Source organism: Pocillopora damicornis, chromosome 4, assembly GCF_964200805.1.
Source record: "Pocillopora damicornis chromosome 4, jaPocDami1.2, whole genome shotgun sequence".
Lineage (NCBI taxonomy): Eukaryota > Metazoa > Cnidaria > Anthozoa > Scleractinia > Pocilloporidae > Pocillopora > Pocillopora damicornis.
In genome coordinates, this window is record NC_142673.1 from 22798365 (window position 1) to 22817704 (window position 19340).

Consider the following 19340-nt stretch of genomic DNA (forward strand, 5'->3'; position numbering starts at 1 on the left):
TTAACAAACAGAAAAAGGTGTATATAAAGACAAGAAAGAAAGATGAAGAGACAATCACGAAAAATGCGTACAGTGAGGAAACTGGAGCGAATCAGACGAAAGGCGCGATAGTAGAAGCGGAGTAGAAAAGGAAGCAGGTTTGAGTTGGGTCGCGTTCTTTTCTTATATATGCCTGGTTTTTTCGTTTGACCTCCATCATCGCGCTATTTACTATCGCGCTTCGTTTTACTCACCAAACGCTTCGATCAGACTGCAAAGAGCCTACTTACATTTACAGAAAAGCTGATGTTTCAATCTTACCCCATGATTAGCTTAGTGTATCACTCGTCGCGTGGATTTCTGGCCGAGACATTGCGTCATATAGTTTATCAGTGATTACTCAACGACGCAACGCCTTATTAAGTGTTTTTTCGCGACACAGATTACTAAGCCGATTACTTACATATCTGACGTTGTTGATGATCTGCACGTTACTGTCACGGCGCTCTTGGGCAGCACCACTGAGGAAAGGCGCGTATGGCAGAGGTTTGTCACAATCGGTAGTAAACATTTTGCAGTAAGAAAGAACTCTGAACACATCTGGGGCTACTATGAGCTGCTGTAAAGATCCCTGAAAAAGAAAAAAGAAACCACAAATTAGATTAAACCACGAAAGTAAATATGCTTTTCGCGTTAGATGATTGGCTAGTTCGAAAGTGATTGGCAAGTACAATTCAACTCTCAGTACCTGAAGAGACATAAGCGAGCACCAAGAGTGAAACTTCTGACCAATTTTTTTTTATATATTAGCAGAAATGAACTAATTATTTGTTTCTGTATGGTATATAATAAAACAAATATTCCGCTCAGTGTCGGTAGAAGTATTGGATATTTACCGTGCCACGAACCACCTCCACTTTGCAAACACTGTATACAAGTCGAAAAAACATTTTAGCTTTTACCAACTACATACTCAATAAAGTATATCTCCTCAAATTGGAAAAAAAACCGAATCAAAAAACTTGCTTGTGTGTTTCATTATTTGTGATTATTTAAGATGTTCTGGAAGTTTTCAAACTGCACTATACATAACTGCTTCTCTGCAGTTAGGTAAACTTTCAAAACCTCACTTGTACAGATCATGAACCCCATGCCGAATCGACTTCCATGTCAGGTCTAGTTGTATCCTTACCTGGAATTGCTCCTCCAGTCGAACAACACTGTCTCGACCAAAACTAGGTCTAAATCCCCTGGGCCTTCTTACATGTCCTCTGGGCTCGGCACAATCTAAAGACAGCGTCACGTGTTTCTTTCTAACTGCTATGGCCACTCTGTGCCACGCCCCATCAGCTAGGCTTTGGTTCAATCTCACTCGAAATGGGGCCTTCCCTCGTCGCCTGTATTCAAACTCCAAAGGGCTCAAACTAAAAGATAGACTTTGCTCGGTGTCCATTATCGTGAACAAGTCTGCGGTGTTGTCAGGATCTACTTTTACAGTGGCGAATAAAACAAAATCTTCAGGAAAACCATTAGGAAAAAGCGATTCCACAGTGGTGTTTATCGTAGCACTCGTGGACGATAGGTCGTACGCAACATCCTCAACTTCTTGGTCGCTTGAAGAAGGGAGTGGTCGGCTTGGACAAAGACCAACCGTTTCGATCTCGAGCTCGCTCAAACTCCATTGAAACTCTTGCACAAAATCCGCTAAGTCAGCAGTATCTGAAATTTTATGGAAGCAGGAAGAGGCACGCAATAAAGCTCTGTAACTTTGACATACCACCTTTGACGCAAAAGGTGTCCCTACAATATACTTTGTATGAATAATGGTTATTGTATGAATAATGATAACACCTCCCATTCTCTTGCAGTGAAACAATGACCCTCCCCCGGCTCTCCCCACCCCACCCCACCCCACCCCCCTCTTTAAAAAGTCTAACACGTAGTAACAATGAAAGGATAAAGGAAACCTCAATATTTGGAAATCAGTAAATGTTTTCGCTCCTTTTGGCCTTCTTACCCTGAGTTGGCTTATCGCTTTTATTGAAGCGCATGCAGTTGAATGAAATTGATCTAATTCCTTCATATTTGCTCGTTTGATTTTTGTCCAAATTTCTAATCTCTGCTTCCAGTATCTTCAGATTCACCCCCACGGTGCAGTGACGCTTCGTGTTGCGCGTGACGGAAATAAAGGTTGCACAGTGGTGTGAAGGTCGCGCAGACTGGTGTGACAAATCCGGACGCTGAGATTTTTTTCTGAATATTTTCCGAAGAGACTCGAAAGGCTAATTCTGACGAAGTACGTGGAAATGTTTTGTTACAATGAATATAATTTTTTTTTTCGCGCCACTTTGAGTCAGAAGTATTTCCTCTCTGATCTTCCAAACCAAATTATCATTCTGATCTCTCAAAGAACAGACATCCTTCTCTCAATACGCGGTACAAATATAATCCGCGAATCGTCTACGAAAATTTGGTCACCAAGCTAATGAAAATGTCATCATGAACGTCTGTATACACACATAACAAATAAGAGCAATTAAAAACATCACAAAACCAAAACAAATAGAAACAACAATAATTTGGAGAAGAATAAAGTCTGTATCAACGTAAATGTTTCAGTCCTTTCGTAGCGTACACATTTCTTAAAAAGCGAGGATTCTTTTTAAAATCACTAATACTGTATCGTTATCACAAACCAATTTACATTAACTAATGCTAAGAGTCGTAGATAACTAAAACATTCTGGGACATCTTAGTTATGTGGTTCGGCATTCTCTTTGCGTATCGTCTAACAGCACGTCGGGCCTTCAATTTTAACAATGATTGACTGTCCCTTAGCGTAAGCGATCGAGTTTCGTTTCTCGTGCAGAGTATAATGAAAGCTCAATCCTTAAATGAATTGAGATCTTGGCTATTTAGAACATTAAAACTCTACTTGGAAAGGCTTATGAAGCAGTTCACCTCACGAACATATTTCTAATGGTTACATAGATATCAGGCTTGAGAGTTTTCAAAGACAATGCACCATTGTTGGGGTTAAATTGCTCATTTAGAACCTCCATCAAAGAAGCAGTAATTGTTCACCTCTGTCCGGATCAAAGTGATAGTGCGCACTCGAATGAAACGAACTTCTATTTTTATGAAAATTTGTGAACGTAAACTAAAATATTTTGGAGGTCTCGTTTTGATATGAACGTTTGTTTACAACAACGAATTTTCAACACATTATTTGATGAGCAGGACCTTAGAACATTCACCAATTCTTATAATGACTCATCGCTCACACTGAGAAGCTTAGAATGAAGATTTTGCAAAAAAAATTGATTATAAAGCTAGAAAGAGACATTAATGTTCTTTCCTTCTGTTGCCCTTGAGGAGTACAGAAAGAAAGAGTTGTTATTATAACCTATTCCCGCTCACGCGATCTTAGAACTGATCAGACAGGTAATGTGAAAATAATGTTCGATATTTTCTGACAAAATTTATTAGTATTCTGAGGGAGATAAATGCTCTTAAGTATGCTTAGTCTATTCAGAGAGATAATTGGAGAAGACAGTAAGAGATTCGCACAATGTGCAGACAGTCGTGCTTTGTAATGGGCAACATAAAGGATTCATTTTGAAATTAACTACTGTGATTGCATTACCCGCACACAGACTGCTGGAAAACTGTTGATCTTACATTTCTGTATCATACTTTTGCTCAGTTCCTACCTACAGTTCGTTTACAGAGGTCATTAGACTATTTACTTAGGTGAGGATAACCTGGGTAAGAATAAAAATTAGCATCAACATACCGGGGTGAATGGCAACGTCTCGGGACGAAACTCCATGATTCATGAGCACGCATAATAAAATAGCCGTGCTAAGGCCCTGCAAACTGAAACACATACAACATAATTTAATGACAGAGCGAGTCAGTTTGCATTTAAAACAATAAAAACGCTTAACTAACCAGGGAAACATGGCTGGCGTCTGTTTCGGCCCTGTGTGGAGACCGCCAATGCTGCAATTTTATCCGCGGTAGAAGGCGAGTTCAACACAGGGATCTTTAGTGCTGTGGTTATGTAGGATCCATTGTTGGAATAAGGCTTGGCCACTGATTGGCCAGTTAAGACGCGGGTAATTTTACATGTGATCGAAGTGCAGAACCAGAAAAAAGAACTTTAGATGGTATATTTCAGTTGCGTCCGCATAAAAAATTAAAAAATAATAATAACAACACAACTTTGTCTCGAAAACACATGAAACATAAAGCCCTTCAAATATACTGAACGTGACCGTAGTTGTGAGACTTGAATGTCACTAGAAACCAAAATGCGATCAGAAAAGATGCTGCAAACCGCATACCAGAGACCTTCTGTCGCCCGCACTTTGCTTCCTGCAATTTGCCTCCGCGCACAGGATTTATGTTATTAAACGTCCGACACAACCACTGAGAGCTAACGGAACTGTCCAAGGCATATGGAACCTTTCAAAATGAGCCCAAGTCGTAAATAATAGAGAAAAACTGTCCGGGCTGGATTGAAGCGTTTGAAAACAAAGAGAGCCCTACATGGTGAGAGGGAACTGCCAGAAATCAGGCAATACGCGATGTAAGACGGAGTCCATCGAGTGCACATTTCTTGACCCTTAAGACGGAGCTGGTCGAAGATGACGGATCCCCAGAAAAGCGCACGAGAAATGCAATCCAATGTATTCTAAAATCAGAAGGAACTGCTCGAAAGCAGACGGAAAAGTTCGTAAGCCGACTTGACCGTTTAGAATAATATGAAAGAAGGACAACCACAGCCCAACCAACATTCGATTGTAAGATGAGAGTCTACATCTACAGCACAGTCCGAATTCTACAGTTAGTAGTCTCTTAAATGTGACAACTTTCTTCAATAAAGTGAAACCGAGCACGGAGTAGTCTCCTCCCCAAACGTTGTTTGGTCTCGTCACGCAACGCACTCTCTTCCCCTTTGGTGGGGCAGAGAGTGCGTTGCGTGACGAGACCAATGACAGTTGCGATTTGACTGAACGCGAAGCAGTCTGATATCAGATTGAACCACCCTAAACTGTTCAAAGTCAGACGAAACTGTCTGTAAATGGACGGAGCCATTCTAAAATCCCACGAAATCGACCATAACCGTTTAAAATCGTCTAAAATAAATTGGACGGGGCATCCAAAATCAAAATTGTAAATGAATTGGGAATCGTTCCCAGATCCTGTTGATATGTGAGCGCGAGCAGAGCGCGAGGCCTAGCAGCTTCGGAAGAACTTTCTTTACCAGTTTATCTCAGCCGTAAGTTTTCGCGCCAGAAAAGGACAAAAAGTGATATTTGGGTTAGCAACCCAAAATGGCCGGGAAAAAGAAACGTAAGCGTCAGATTGAACTAAGAAAGAAAGATTCCAAACAGAAAAAAAACACGGACTGTGCTTCATTTGAAGATAAGAAACCTAAATTTGATGATGAGCTGAATAAACATTTTAATGAAGATTTACAACAATGGATATCAGGAAGGAAAGATGAGGGCGAAAGCAACAGCGTTTCAGAAGACCCAAGCTCAAGTCCACGGAAAATGGAAGCCGAGGAGAGTAAATATATCCCGCCCTTTACCCGAAAGTCTAAAATAATCTTGAAAACAGATGGAAACTCTATTTTTCCTGTTGTGGGTTCGGGGCGAACTAAACAGCCTTGGAAGGATAGAGAACGGAATTTTATTGATACTCAACGAAGCCCACAGAGTCAGAAGACTCGCGTAGAGGAGTCTTTAACTAACGAATCGCCTAAGGTGTGTTTCCAATAGTAAAGCGTCAGTTACCAGTTCTATTATCATTTTTTTTCCCGCTCTTGGCCACGTGGGTATGATCTTTCAAAGTCCAATATTTTATTTATTATCTGTTTACGTTTAAAAAACACAGGAAACCCAATTATATTTCAGCTGTTGGTCTGGGTTTTTTTCAGTGAAATCCTCGAATACCTGGTAATCGAATTTTTTCCTTAAATTGTCATTCAATAACATGAAAAGCTTTTGAAATGATTTTGACTCATTCTACGGCCTCTCTATCGGTTATGTGTAAAATGTTCATTTATACGTTTTGAATATTGGAATAAAATTGTATGGTTTTTGGAACACTTTCCTCACTTAATCAACCTCGATCTTAAGACTAAGAGGCCTATACTTTAAACTGGATGTTACACTGACTGGGATTATTTTCCCAGCAGAGAAAAAATGAAAAAGAGTCGGAGGAAGAAATGCAGGTACATGTTGAAGGAATGGAAAGAGTGGTGATGTTGGGTCATGAAAAGAAAGACTTACCTCTTGCCAGTATGAGTTGGACAGTAGCTGCTGATGTAAAAGGCAAAAATTCACTAACGTCAAATGGAACCCTTTTATCTTGTCCTTCAAGTACCATCCAGGAAGATGTTTCAGCCATTGTTATGCAGGTCATAGATAACCTCCTGGAAACCGTTATTAGACATGGAAACCAGTGTAATGATGAAGCCTTGGAGGAGCAGACGGTTAAGGCTGGTTCTCAGACACTACTTGCAGATGTTAATGAAGATGTGGCAGCAGCAACAACAGTAATGGAAGGGCAAGAGCATTGTTGTTCAGCTATAAAAACTACAATGATAGGAGAGGGAGAAACACCAGCAACAATTTGTATGCATAAGGACAAGGTTGGTGCAGTTCCAGTCGAGCCAGTTGCTTCAAAACATGCTATTGAAGAGTGCCATGAGAATGTGGTAGATGGTGGTGTACCAGCCATACAAAATTTTCGTCTTATGTTGGAAAATGAACTCAGGATGGAACAGTGGGAGGAATCTGATCGTAAAAAATGTCATTATTATGGTGTAGTCAGCAGTAAAAGTGTATGTGCCCATGAAGTTGCAGATAAACTAAAATATCAAGGAGTAAATGGCTCAACAGTCAGCAGGCCAGAAGTTCAGAAAGAAGTTTTGTTTGGACAAGAAAGCTCATCAGGAATTGAAGGTATCCAAGCTATAGATACATTGGTACCATCAATGGATACCCAGCTCATCTCTGCACAGTCTTTAAAAGACTGTGTTCAATTTAATTTGGGAGTAGGACAATCCCCAACATCCAATGCAAATATAAACTCAGCAAGAGAGAAAAAGGTAAATGTGGAAAAACAGATGGTTGTAGACAAGGTATCCTGTGAAAATTGTTCTGATGTGTGTGGAGCTAATGATTCATTGCAGCCCATTAATGAGCAAGGTCTCGACCAGATGGTTCCAAATTATTACAAAAACAGCACTGTGATATCAGTAAGTTTTTTACCTCTTGTTCTTCATTGTTCCTTTCAAGTAGAATATAACACCCACCATTTTTCTGCCCTTCATCACAAAGTCAAAATCACAACTCAGCAGTTGTCATTGGAATATGCAAACTTGTTGAACAGGGTACTCCAATTTCCTCATTTTAGAGGTTGTGTGGCTTTGAAAAGCCACAACTACTCTCAGTAGGCAAAGCACCTTTTTAACTTGTAATTTATTATGTATAGCATTCACTGTCTCCCATTTAGAATGAAATTCCTGAAGTAACAGAATCTACAAGAATTTCTAAGATGAAGAAGATAACTGTGGTTGTTGACAAAAACATTGAACATGTAACAGTAGTCCAAAAAGAGCCCACCAAGCCTGGAAATGGTTTCAATCTGGAGTCCTCTCAGTCCCGTTGCACTGCTCAGGCATCAGAACTTGCTATGGAGGAAAATTTAATAGAAGACCTGACTGTGACTAGTGCCCAGTCCACTGCTGAAGTTGAGCATGAAGAGTTGATACTAGAAACTGAAAGAGAAGAATCTTGTGACATGGTGCAGAGCAAAAGTATAGAGAGCCCAACAAGGAAGCTGGAAGGAGGGTTCTCCTTTTCTGGTTCTGATGCTAACCTTTTGGAATTTGGTGGTATAATGGAATGTACAGACTCTCAGCTGGTTCATGTTGATGAATACTTTGATGAGGAGCAGCCACCCTTAAGGCCTTTGAAACATGATCCCAGGTAATTGGTCAAAGTGCAGTCACTTAAGATGCTATTTGCAGTTATTTCTTAGTTTCTTACTTGGGAGATTTACCCACCTTTCCACCTAGGGCATAATTCCGATCAAGATTTAGGGCAGGAATGGGTGAGATTAAGGATACTAAATTATCAGACTTGATCAGAAACTAAACACCACAAAAAGATGAGAGAATTCAGATACAAAGCAATTTAAAGTCCTTGACCATAATGAACTCCCTTTTTGTGAAATGATTTTCCTTGCATTTGATGTATTGTGTACTTGTTAACATATTTGTTTTCATTATTTTGGTCAGTAATGTATATAGTGATGTAGGAGGTGACAGAGCTGAAGGTGATGTGGAGCTTCCATCTGACAGAGGAATGATCAAGGGATTGATCAGTGAGCTGTCAACATTGAAGTATGCACCATATATACATGCCAACACCTTTCTATGCTTGGGTTAACTTAATTTGTTTGAATTTACCTGTAAATTGTTCCAGATTCATGCCCAACTTGAAGCAGTATTTCTGAGTCAGATGCATGAGAAGTATACAACAGTGTTGTTTTCCCTTTGAAAAGTTAATAAGCTTTATGATATTGTTAAGTAGCTAATTGCAATCTGGACACTTTTGTGTACTAACCAGATTTCAGTAAGGGCCACTCTGCTGTTAAAAAGGGTCATGTTCTTATTGTCCAAATGAAAGCTCTTCATGTTGTCTTATTGACACTGTGTCGTAGGCTAAAACACTTTTTTGCTTATATCTCTGTTATTAGTAAGTTTTACCCAAAATCAAATTTTACCACGGTAGCTGGTCAACAAGTGTTGAAACCAAGTTAAAGTTAGCCTGTAAGGAGAATCTTAAGGGCACTCTGTAAGAAAAAAATTCTTGTATGAAAACAATGTGATTTGATGTTACTATATGCCTCCTCACTAAAAATCTAACTTGAAAGTTTACTAGCAGTTTGCTTTTCATTTTAGCAAATTTATCATTGGAGCATGGAGAGATTTAGAGAGCCAAAGGAAAAAGAGGCAAGCAAGACTGAAATCAGGAAAGGGAAAAAAGATGAACTAAGAAGAATTGTTATACTTTACTCACATTCAAATTACTATTTACATGTTTGGTGTTTTAATTACTCCTTGTAATTTAAAAGAGCATTCCTACAAGAAATTGACTTTGCAACTTGGTTAATGTGCTATTGGGATCAACTATTTCAACTACTACTGGCATAGGTTGAAGCAGTTCAAATTTCCAAATGGAAGAATTGAGCTGCTAGACAAGCATTGAGAAGATACCATAGTTAGTTTATCTATTGAGAGACTTGGGAGATAAGCAGTGGGCACCCCTGAGCATTTCTTTTTGTTTACAGAGAGCATCACTAGCAGCAGGAAACTACACCTGCCTGTTAATTGTTGTCAAGAACAGTAATAGTGGCCCATTGTGCTTCTTCAACCATTTCAACCTGGTGTGATATGGGTTTGAAATATTCAAATGAGGGTGATTTTCCCTGTTGCAATCTGAACAAAATGAACCCAATCAGCTTTGTATGGTTGATCCCGATAGAACATGACCTTAGTGGATACTGGGTTGATTCTTGTGTCAGTGTAACATCTTAATATAATTTAAGCTCTTTGAAGTTGAGTTTCTTTGGATAGTACTTAAATTTAAATTGTGATATTTACCAGTAGTTAATTTCTCTCTCTTTGATGAAATATTATAATAGACAACTTCAAGCATCAAGGGAATTTCTCTTTTTCTTTTGTTAACTTGTTTAAGCTTCAGGGTGACAAGAAATTGAGTTTTAACAAAAATAAAGCATTAATCAAGATTACTGTGGTTGAATTTATTGCGACAGTCAACAATTTAATAAATCAATTCCTATGTATATTCTAATTAATAAAAACATAACAATGTAGTTTTCTCTTAATAGTGTAGGTTTGCAAAACAGTTCCAATGATGATACAGCACTAGAAAGAGTCATTTTTATGAAACAAAAACCTGAATAGTATTTTTTATAACTTCCTCTATCTGAAGTTTTCTCTCTCCTTTATAACAGAGATAATCTGTTGGCCCAAAATCATTTCTAGACATCTTGTATGACAAGTAGCAGAGGCAAAAGGTAGTAAGTTAAACATTGTTTCACTGTTGTATGTCAGCTAAGACAACTGAGGATGAGTCAGCATTCCCCCAAATTGTATTGCCAGACTGTCACAATTTTAAGTGTATATTAAAGTAAATTTTCCTAAACTGTGAACCACATAGAAGGATTCATTGCAATTTTTCACACAGCTTCCAAGCCCATGCTCTGCCTCTAAAGTGGAGCTGAGTGAGCACCAAACATCAGTTTATTAGGGTGACATTTCAACAAATGCTACAGGTTTTATCTATGATGTAGCTCAAAATAATTTGGGATTGTTTGCACAAATGCAGTTTTCTAGGCCTTCCTTTCATTTTTATAATGATGTGAATATCAATTATTAGTTTACCACATGGTCTGGACTTAGAATGTAAAAAGTGCCAGTGTAGCAATCAGAGCCACTTGCACAAACAGGGACAACTGAGGATACATACAAGGAATGATGCCTGAAGGTCTGTAGATTGAGAAAGACACCTCAGACTGAGAAGGAATTTTTCTGTGGGCTACTTTCTTCCACATTTGGGTTGTTCTTCCTGTATGGCTTAATTCATATTGGTAAGACAATTACAAGACAACTACATGACTAATCAAAACTATAATAAAATTATCAAATGTGATTGGTAATTACGCCCTATTTGGGCACTGATAGGACATTGTATGGGTCATGCTTGTAATTGGGCATTATAACATGTCATACCTGTGTTGGTAGACAATATGCGCATTGTGCGTTTTGCCGAGTTTTATTGTATGAAAACAAATAACCAACATCTAGTTTCTTTCTCAGATGTTGTCATAATTTTGATTAATGGTAACAGGACTTGTTTATGTTGTACAATTCTGTCTGTTAGCATTCTCATGATCAGACTCTGATTTTGCTAATCACTTGTATGATTACAGACTGGATTGGACCCAACTCAGTTCTCTTACCATTATAAATAATAAAAACTTTGTAATAGAACATAAAAGAATAATAGCGATTATAACTGGTGAAGAAAAGCTGGTTGATCAGTGAAATCAATTTCAACTAAAAATTATTTAACAGTGTTCACACAGGTCACAGTGATGTACAACTGCACATTATGCTAGGAGAGAGTAGTATAATTTCTTATCTTAAAAGAGAATGACACAGGGTGCTGTTAGTCCAAGGTTCCACCTAATAAATCCATCAAATTATTTGCATATAACTTTCGGTTTCAAATCAAAACATCATCTAGCACTGAGGTAATGAGGATAAAAGACCCACAAATTAGAGGGTGTTATCTTAATCACACAAAATTTTCTAAACTACTTTGCAAGAATGTAACATTGCCAGAAAGGAGAATCACTAAGATATCTGCATTAGAAGGGACAAAAGGTTACCATGTAGAGAGTTTGGTATTACAATGAAAGGGAACAGTATAACACTGAGATTAATTGGGCATCACATCATCATTAGTAAAATCTACATGATTTACCAGTGCTTGTTTTAAATGGTTAAATGAAAAACAAGAGAGTCACAATTCACGGGGTAGAACAATTTGTTGAATTTTGTATGTTAACCCAAGCTAACTACTATTTCATAGAAACAGTTAGCAGGTACAATTCCACAGGTAATAATTATAATATAGAACTTTATATTAGTTATTTTTACATTCTATTTGTCATGAAATAAGTCTATGATTCCTCAAAACCACCAGAATCGAACATAGATTAACAGAACAACAAAAATTGTTCCTACAGCAGCATATTTGGCATAAGCAGAGCGAAGATTTAAGTATGTTGCATCTTTCTTGTATTTTTCTGACTGGAACCTTAAATTTCCTGCCTTGTCATCCAGCACTGAAAAGAGAAGAGGACACTTCATTTGAATATGGGGCCAATCAATGACAAAGTAAACCAAAACTGAAATTCACCAAATTAGAGAGGAGAAATTTCAACACAAGTGAAACTGTAGAAAGACAACAGTTGTGTGACTATCATTATAGTCAGCTCAATACAGGTTTAACCCTTTAACTTCCAGATCAAATTTGTAATTCTCCTAACTGTCAACCATACAATTCTTATAATGTTAATTCAGAGAATTTAGCATTGGATCTACTAATTATCCCCAAATTGATATTTTTCTTTATTCTCATCACTTCTCTTGTTGATATTGTATTTATATTGTAAGGTCTATTATATTGTCTTGGTCACTCATGGGAGTTAAAGGGTTTATTACATTGCACCTCAGTAGTTACGCGTCAAACTCAAAATGAAACAGTGAATAATTACTAACCTAAAGGATAACTACTCCTACCACAGTAAAAATTTCAAAAGTATCAAAATGTCTTGGAGAAATGAAACTTGTATTTGTATTTAAGCTGTCTGTGAAGTTTTCTGAACCTGAATACAAATCCTCATTACAACAGATAGAGGGAAAAAGTTTGGGACTTGAGCTAGTCTCCACTTGAAGCAGGATGTCCATGAAATATGGGATCTGCTTAACCCTTTCATTCCCATGGGTGACAAAGAGAGAATTTATCCCTACAGTATCAATGCAATATCAAGCAGACATGGGATGAGAATAAAGAAAAATATCAGTTAGGGGATTATTTGTTGATTCAATACCAAGTTCTCCAAACTAACATCATAAAAATAAGTGTGGCAGAAAGTAAGGAGAATTACTGATGAGATCTTGGGAGTGAAAGGGTTAACCCTTTTCACCCTAACATTAGTATGCATATTCTCCATACTGTTCTCTTTACATTTCCTAAGTTGCTGACAAGGAGAATATACTTATCAATCAAGAGCTTCTTTAGATGGTGATAGTTTCCTCTATCCCTGTGACCTAAACGTTTGATTCAGGGGTGATATTTTAAGGAGAAACTGAATGCCAGTCACTGTCTAAAGTGTAATGATGGATCTCCAACAACTGCTGAATGCTTCCTGCAACACAGGTTAATATGTACAGTGCTACATAATTTTTAAAGACAACTTACTAAAAAGAAGGTAATTTTTGATAAATCATGAAATTATTTAACTCTTTAGCCCCTAAGAGTGACTGACATCTAATTTCTCCTTACCATATCACCCCTGAATCAAACATAAAAGTCGTGAAAGTGGAGGAGATGATCACCAACTAGAGCAACTCTTGATTGTTACACAAATTCTTCTTCACAGCCTTTTTGGAAATGTACAGAGAACAGTATGGAGAATATGCATACTAATATCAGGGTGTAAAGGGTTAACATATTTAATGCCTACAAATGTGAAAGGTGATCATTCACCTGAAAGTTGTTCCCCTCTTTGAAGAACGTCATCAATATTTTGAACCATGATTCGCTGTACATCTTGGAGTTCATCATTTAATCTGTTTAGATTTCTCCTTGTTCTTGAATCTTGATAGTTTTTCCTTGCCTTTTGAATAAATGTATCTGAAATGACATCAACATAATTAGGTTCAGTGAACATGACTTTCCTCATATTAACATGATATACCTGGAAATCAGAGAAGCATGTGTACTTCACCACTCTATTTTTGTTGGCTTTTGGTTGGTTTTTCGGTGAGCAATAGGTAAATACATCACTGTCATAGTGAGGGAGAGGTGTGGGCAACACCATAAAAAAGGTTTCACCACAATGAAGGCTTGGAAAAAATATTTCTGAACACAAAGATAAAAACTGTGGATAAAGAAGCTTACCAAATTCAATGAAGAGGTAGGGTCTAGTTGCTGTGGCTACTTTGGAACCAAATTCCCTGTGAAACTCAGAAGATAGTTCTTCAAGAAAACTAAAAGCTGCCCTCTTTGAGAAAGTCTTTTCGGTTAGTGTCAAGAAACACACCCCATTTTCTATAATGTAACTGTAAATGAAAGAAACACAACCAATCTTTAATTGTTTTACCTTGAGTACTAAGGACTTAATATTATTGCATACCTGGCTTTGCTTAACATTAAATCTTCCATAATCTACTGGCCCTAATCAATACCAAAGTCCTTCTCAAGAAGTCTTTCACTAATAGACAACAAAGATTGGCTAAGATATCTACAGTGGTTTCATCAAGGGCCAAGAACCAGGCAGATTAATCTTCTGTGAAAATGATTTTACCCAACTACTTTCAAAAAGTTACTATCCCATATTTTCTTTAGGTGTCTCCTTAGTAACAAGAGATATTTAAACTTTTTAAGAAGATGAGCTTTAATAAGAACAGGATTATGAACTTTCATTTGAAACAAATTTGTCTGTTGACCAATGCATTAATTCATCATTCAGTTATTTAAGGATGATAACTTTTTGGAACAATGGCATGTCATCTTCTGCTTTAAGATGTGAGAAAATGCATCTATGTAATTTCACCATTGTCCAGGTATGATGGGGATGTGGATGTGGATATGGATGATGATTGATCAATGATACATGGTATCCACTGACATTGGAGGAAAATGTTTCATTTTTAATACTCACTGAAACATCATTGGTCCAGTTTCAATACTACTTCTTGCTGGTGAGTGATCTGTGAGCTTTCTAAACAACAATTTAGCCTGCGCTTGGTAATCCTTGGTGGTATTCTGATAGAATATAGAATTTCAATCATGTCAAAACAATGGTTGGTATTATATTTGGAAACACCTCTAAGAATGATGAGCACAATCTCGGCACCACTATCTACATCAGGGTTCTCAGTTGAACCCGTAACCCGTAACACCTGTCACGGGTGTCACAGGTAAGTGTTACGGCTGTCAAAGTGCTTCAACCAGTAGATCAATTCGTCTATCAAATGCAAATAAAAGAACGGCTTTTTGAGTAAATTGCTGGGTAAACTATTGACTGTTAGTTGCTTTCGCAATGTACCTTTCTTCGGTTTTAGTTGTCAAAGTGAATAGCCTTTTTGCAGACCATAGAATAACCGAACAATCGCGTCACGTCTCCGCAATGTTGAATATGGCCTCCATATTGAATTTGTAAATTTGAACCCAGGCCTCTCGCAGATGTCGTCTTTCCACGTGCAAAAACATGGCCGATTCATTCATTAACAAATATTTGCGCTATCTTATACTCTTTCTCATTTAGATATATAGCAGTTACTGGGTCAGTGTGGCCTTGAGAATTAGTTTTTGTAAGTGGGTGCCCCCATTTGGAAAGGACTGGTTACCTAATAATTATTTTTGTATAAAATGAATGCCATTAACTCAGAAAGCAAAGCATTGTTATTGCAGGTTAATATTTCATTGAATATTGCAGTGTAGTTTTCAGTTTGATAAGAGATAATTTCAACTTTCCGTAGTTCAAAGCCACTGAATAGATTACAAAATGTACTTAAACTTGTTTGGAGAAAATGAGAAAATATGCCCCCAAAATGAAGGGAAAAGCATTTCTGAGCATCTTAAATAAAAAATTTCCCGGGGGAGCATGCCCCCGGACCCCCCTAGCAGCTTGGGCCCTACGGGTCCAAGTTACACGCCCAAAGGGCGTGTATATTAGGGTTACGCCTGTAACTACCAAAGCAACAGCTGTACAAAATTCTACTGAGAACCCTGTACATATTCTATAAACACAAGAGTTACCACAGTCAGTCCTACATACAATTACTATCAACCCTAGATACCCATTTTTGGTCAGTTGAGAACTCTTTATTATGATACTTTCACCCCTCACCCCCCCCCCCCCCCAACAATCGTCCCAAAGATCCCAATCTTTGATTCTCCTTTGTCCACCACCTACCTAAACACTGGTACAGTTAAGGTATCAATCTAAAATCTCCTAGTAGCTCATTATGTAACAAAACGAAGCATTCAAATTTCATGATGCAAAAGTAAAAACCAAAAAGGAATATTTTTAAATGCTAATACGTAAAGCCATATTAGTATATGGGTTTCCATTGGCGCTTATAGTTAGGTTTAAATTACTCTACCAGGCTGAGATAAGGCTCCAGCTTTAAGTCCAAACCAAGGTTTTCGACGGAATTTTGGAATTACTCTTAATTGACTGATAGTGGAGATAATGAAAGTAACTGTTTATAGGCCTGCCTATAACTAAAGAACAATTCTGGTTTACATACGTCTTGATCACTTTGCATCGAGGCTGCGAGAGGTAGGCCGTCAATAACACGGCCTATCATTGTCATCAAAACCATCCTGATAAAATTGAGTCGCCCTGTCTAACGGAGCTGCGCTGGAAATATAACAGTTGGTGAGCACGATTCTGCAATTTATACACTTTTTTCTTGTGTACACGTGGATTGCGCTTGCGTATTACATTGCTTTGCGTTACCGCTGAGTTCACTGCAGTCGTACTTTGAAAGATGGACCTTCTTCTCGTGAGTCTGAGTTTTATGAATGTGGGTTGTTTTTTGGTGACGTTGTTGTACATAATGAGAAGATACATACCTTTCTGGTTGTCTGATCTGTTTGAATGGGGAAAGACGAAGTCAAATTGGGATCAGAGTCGCTGGAACAGATTTCTTCACGTCCCAAACAGGTGATGGTCACCGGTATTGTCGGTATGTGATAGTCACGTGATACTCTAAAAAATAGTAACTGTGGCAACGTCATCAATGATGATCCTTACCTGAGGATGTGTCAACTGCTGAATCGTGGAAGTTTGGTTACTGGTGCAAAGGTTTTCACAGATGGAAGTGGCCGTGATAATTGGGACTCTAAGATGGGGGGTAGGGCTGGTTAAGGAACAGATAGCTCAAGGTGAAGGGGGGAGGGGGGATTTCCTTGGAGTTCTCGGTGGGTGTGCCATCTTGCTCTCTAAATCCTGACCTTATTTCAGATAAAGGCTTTCCATATGTGACACCATTTTCATACATGGCTTCTACTAATCCTGTAGTAATAATATGTCTAAAAAAACTTCACACCAGTTCCTATTAAGTCAAGAATTGGTAAGTTTTACACAGAAAATTGGTGTGACTGGTGTGTTTTGGTTACATATCTTCATCTGTTATTGATATGGAAATGAAAAGACAAATTTAATGTGTTTCTATGATGATGTGGTTTCCTTGAAAACCAAACCCATTTTTTAAAGACCAGGTATAGTCGAAAGCACATAATCAATTTTTTTTTCAATTTGACATGAAATTATTTCAAATTTTCCAGTTTCAATGCAGTCAAAAGAAATCTTATTTGGGCTGAATTTTTACTTCTTGTTTTTCAGCTGGTTCACTCATTTTTACATTGTTGGAAGTTCTCTATCATGTGCACTTTTGTGGATGTTGATTGTTCATTGTTTCCACATCAAGAGTCCAATCACAGAGTATTTTCCTCAAATGCTGGACTTACATTACACTCCATGTGTTAATTGCTTTACTGTTTTGGTATCCCTTCTTCTTCTTTTGGTGCAGTGTTGTCGCAGACTGTTTGAATGTTTATTTATCAGTGTATTTACAGGCAAGATTCACTTGTCACACTATTTGGTGGGATTATTTTATTATGTTTTGGATGCAATTGCACTTGCTTCACCACTTCTTGGGGAAAAGAAAATGGACAAAGGTAATTTTGTACAACTTTATTTCTATGAAATATTTGTTAGGGAACTGGCCTGGATGAACCAAATTTTAAGACATTTTTTGCAAAGTGAACATTTAAAAGCATTTAAAATCTGTCAAATGAACTGTAATTTATTTAAGACCTTAGCAAATTTGATAACCAAACAAGTTATACTACCCATATGAAACTTGACCATTTCAGTGACATTTGCAGTAATATTCAATGCACTATCCAGCTTGTGTGCAGATATTTTGTCTCTTTCTTTCAAATCTGCAGCCAGGTCAGGAAGGACATCTGGTACAATCATCTTTGCCAAAAAATGAGAATAAATAGTAATTGTCTCTCTCCAAATAACTGCCTCAATTTCATGTTTTTCCAGGCAAAAAAATGGAAATTCCTTTAAGTATGCATTAAGGAGACCACTTTCTGATTCTGTTTAATTCTGTGGTTTATTTTTTCAAGATTGGTTTAGCTTGTGCAGAGAACTGCTGTCAGGTTTGCAAAATTTCAGTGGTATCCAGTGGCTGGGAATAGTTGTATTTCTTTGGGCAAGTTGGCATCAGTGGAACTGTCATGTCATACTGGCAAAGTTACGACACTCTGCATGTGGGAAAACAGTCAAAGTGTACAAAATTCCTTATGGTGACTGGTTTGATCATGTCTCCAGTCCTCACTACCTGGCAGAAATCGTAATATACTTTGCTTTCTTCCTGATACAAAAAGGTCACAATGTTTATGTTGGAATGATTTTGCTATTTACTGTGCAGAACCTTTCACTTGGAGCTACAGTGACTCATAATTGGTATGAAAACAAATTCAAGGAGTATCCACAAAATCGTTACAAGATATTTCCATTTCTCTACTAGGGAACTAGGCAGAGTGGTCAATCTTTGTGTGACTGAGTTCTGTATCACACAATTGGATAATAATCAACATCTCTATTGGATTTATAATGGTAATAGGACCAAGTGTAGTCAATTAACAAAATCGAACGAGCGTGAAGCAGGAGTCTGATTTGTTAATCACAAGTATGATTACAGACAGAATTTGACAAGAAGAAGTTCTGTTACCAATTAGTCATAACCATTTCAATTTCAGAAAAAACAAATGCACCTAGAACAAATATCTCCAGTGGAGACAATGTCTTTTGTTTAAAATTCCTCCATTTTGGAAATTCCTCAGGTTTTCTTTGGATAAGTGGTTGTTACTATGGTTATTATGATCATTTCTGTGATTGGTGGATTAGCTGAGTGGACTTAGTATGATTGGCTGCTTCAAATGTCCAATTACACATGTCAGATTTCAGCCAACTGTCCCGATTACACTTTCCTTTACAACTTTACAGAATGATTGGTGAAAAATGAAGCTACGGATGCACCAATAATATTTGAGGAATTTGTAATGGGTAGATTAGCTCTGAAATCACTGGTGATCCTTGGTATCTGATTAATTCTCAATGTGATTTATGAATAACTTAATCATATATTTTTTGCTCCAAATCACATCTTTTTCCCAGCAAGTGAGAATGTTAGTTTCTGGTTAGGACCAAATCCTGTATTTATACAAAGAAATTGAGCTATTTCAAAATAGATGTAATAAAATGGCCACTGTTGTTTGATTTTTGAAGCCATACATATGATTACTGATCAAGTTGCACTAAATACAAGTTTAAATACCATTGGTGACAGGGGGTGATTTAGTCTGGAAAAGCTCACAGCATGATTTTCCTTACAATGTCTGATGATAGTGGGCAGAACAAGAAAAAAATGT

The 19340-nt window shown here is 37.6% G+C and overlaps 4 protein-coding genes across 4 annotated transcripts in view; 2 read left to right on the forward strand and 2 right to left on the reverse strand.

Annotated features, from left to right (window-relative positions):
- Positions 1-4070, reverse strand: part of LOC113684372 (uncharacterized) — a 39855-nt gene extending 35785 nt beyond the window's left edge. The window contains exons 1-4 of the mRNA XM_089204531.1: positions 3934-4070; positions 3776-3858; positions 1172-1698; positions 443-610 (exon numbers count right to left, since the gene is read on the reverse strand). Coding sequence (XP_089060657.1) covers positions 443-610; positions 1172-1698; positions 3776-3858; positions 3934-3944 — 789 coding nt within the window. The 5' untranslated portion in view covers positions 3945-4070. The remainder of the gene's footprint in view (positions 1-442; positions 611-1171; positions 1699-3775; positions 3859-3933) is intronic.
- A 1110-nt stretch (positions 4071-5180) lies between these two features.
- LOC149047280 (uncharacterized) lies at positions 5181-9208 on the forward strand. The gene is made up of 5 exons (XM_089204539.1): positions 5181-5756; positions 6191-7255; positions 7513-7988; positions 8300-8404; positions 8966-9208. The coding sequence occupies exons 1-5, from the start codon at positions 5322-5324 to the stop codon at positions 9057-9059; spliced, it is 2175 nt and encodes a 724-aa protein (XP_089060665.1). The 5' UTR covers positions 5181-5321; the 3' UTR covers positions 9060-9208.
- A 605-nt stretch (positions 9209-9813) lies between these two features.
- On the reverse strand, positions 9814-16343 carry LOC113684369 (vesicle-trafficking protein SEC22b). Its single transcript, XM_089204543.1, has 5 exons — positions 16139-16343; positions 14545-14648; positions 13782-13942; positions 13368-13514; positions 9814-11940 (listed from the first exon to the last, which is right to left on the reverse strand). The coding sequence occupies exons 1-5, from the start codon at positions 16211-16213 to the stop codon at positions 11786-11788; spliced, it is 642 nt and encodes a 213-aa protein (XP_089060669.1). The 5' UTR covers positions 16214-16343; the 3' UTR covers positions 9814-11785.
- Position 16344: 1 nt separating this feature from the next.
- On the forward strand, positions 16345-19196 carry LOC113684423 (polyprenal reductase). The gene is made up of 3 exons (XM_027201797.2): positions 16345-16557; positions 17239-17573; positions 18033-19196. Exons 1-3 carry the CDS (start codon positions 16382-16384, stop codon positions 18434-18436), a joined length of 915 nt encoding a protein of 304 aa, XP_027057598.2. The 5' UTR covers positions 16345-16381; the 3' UTR covers positions 18437-19196.
- The last annotated feature ends 144 nt before the right edge of the window (positions 19197-19340 follow it).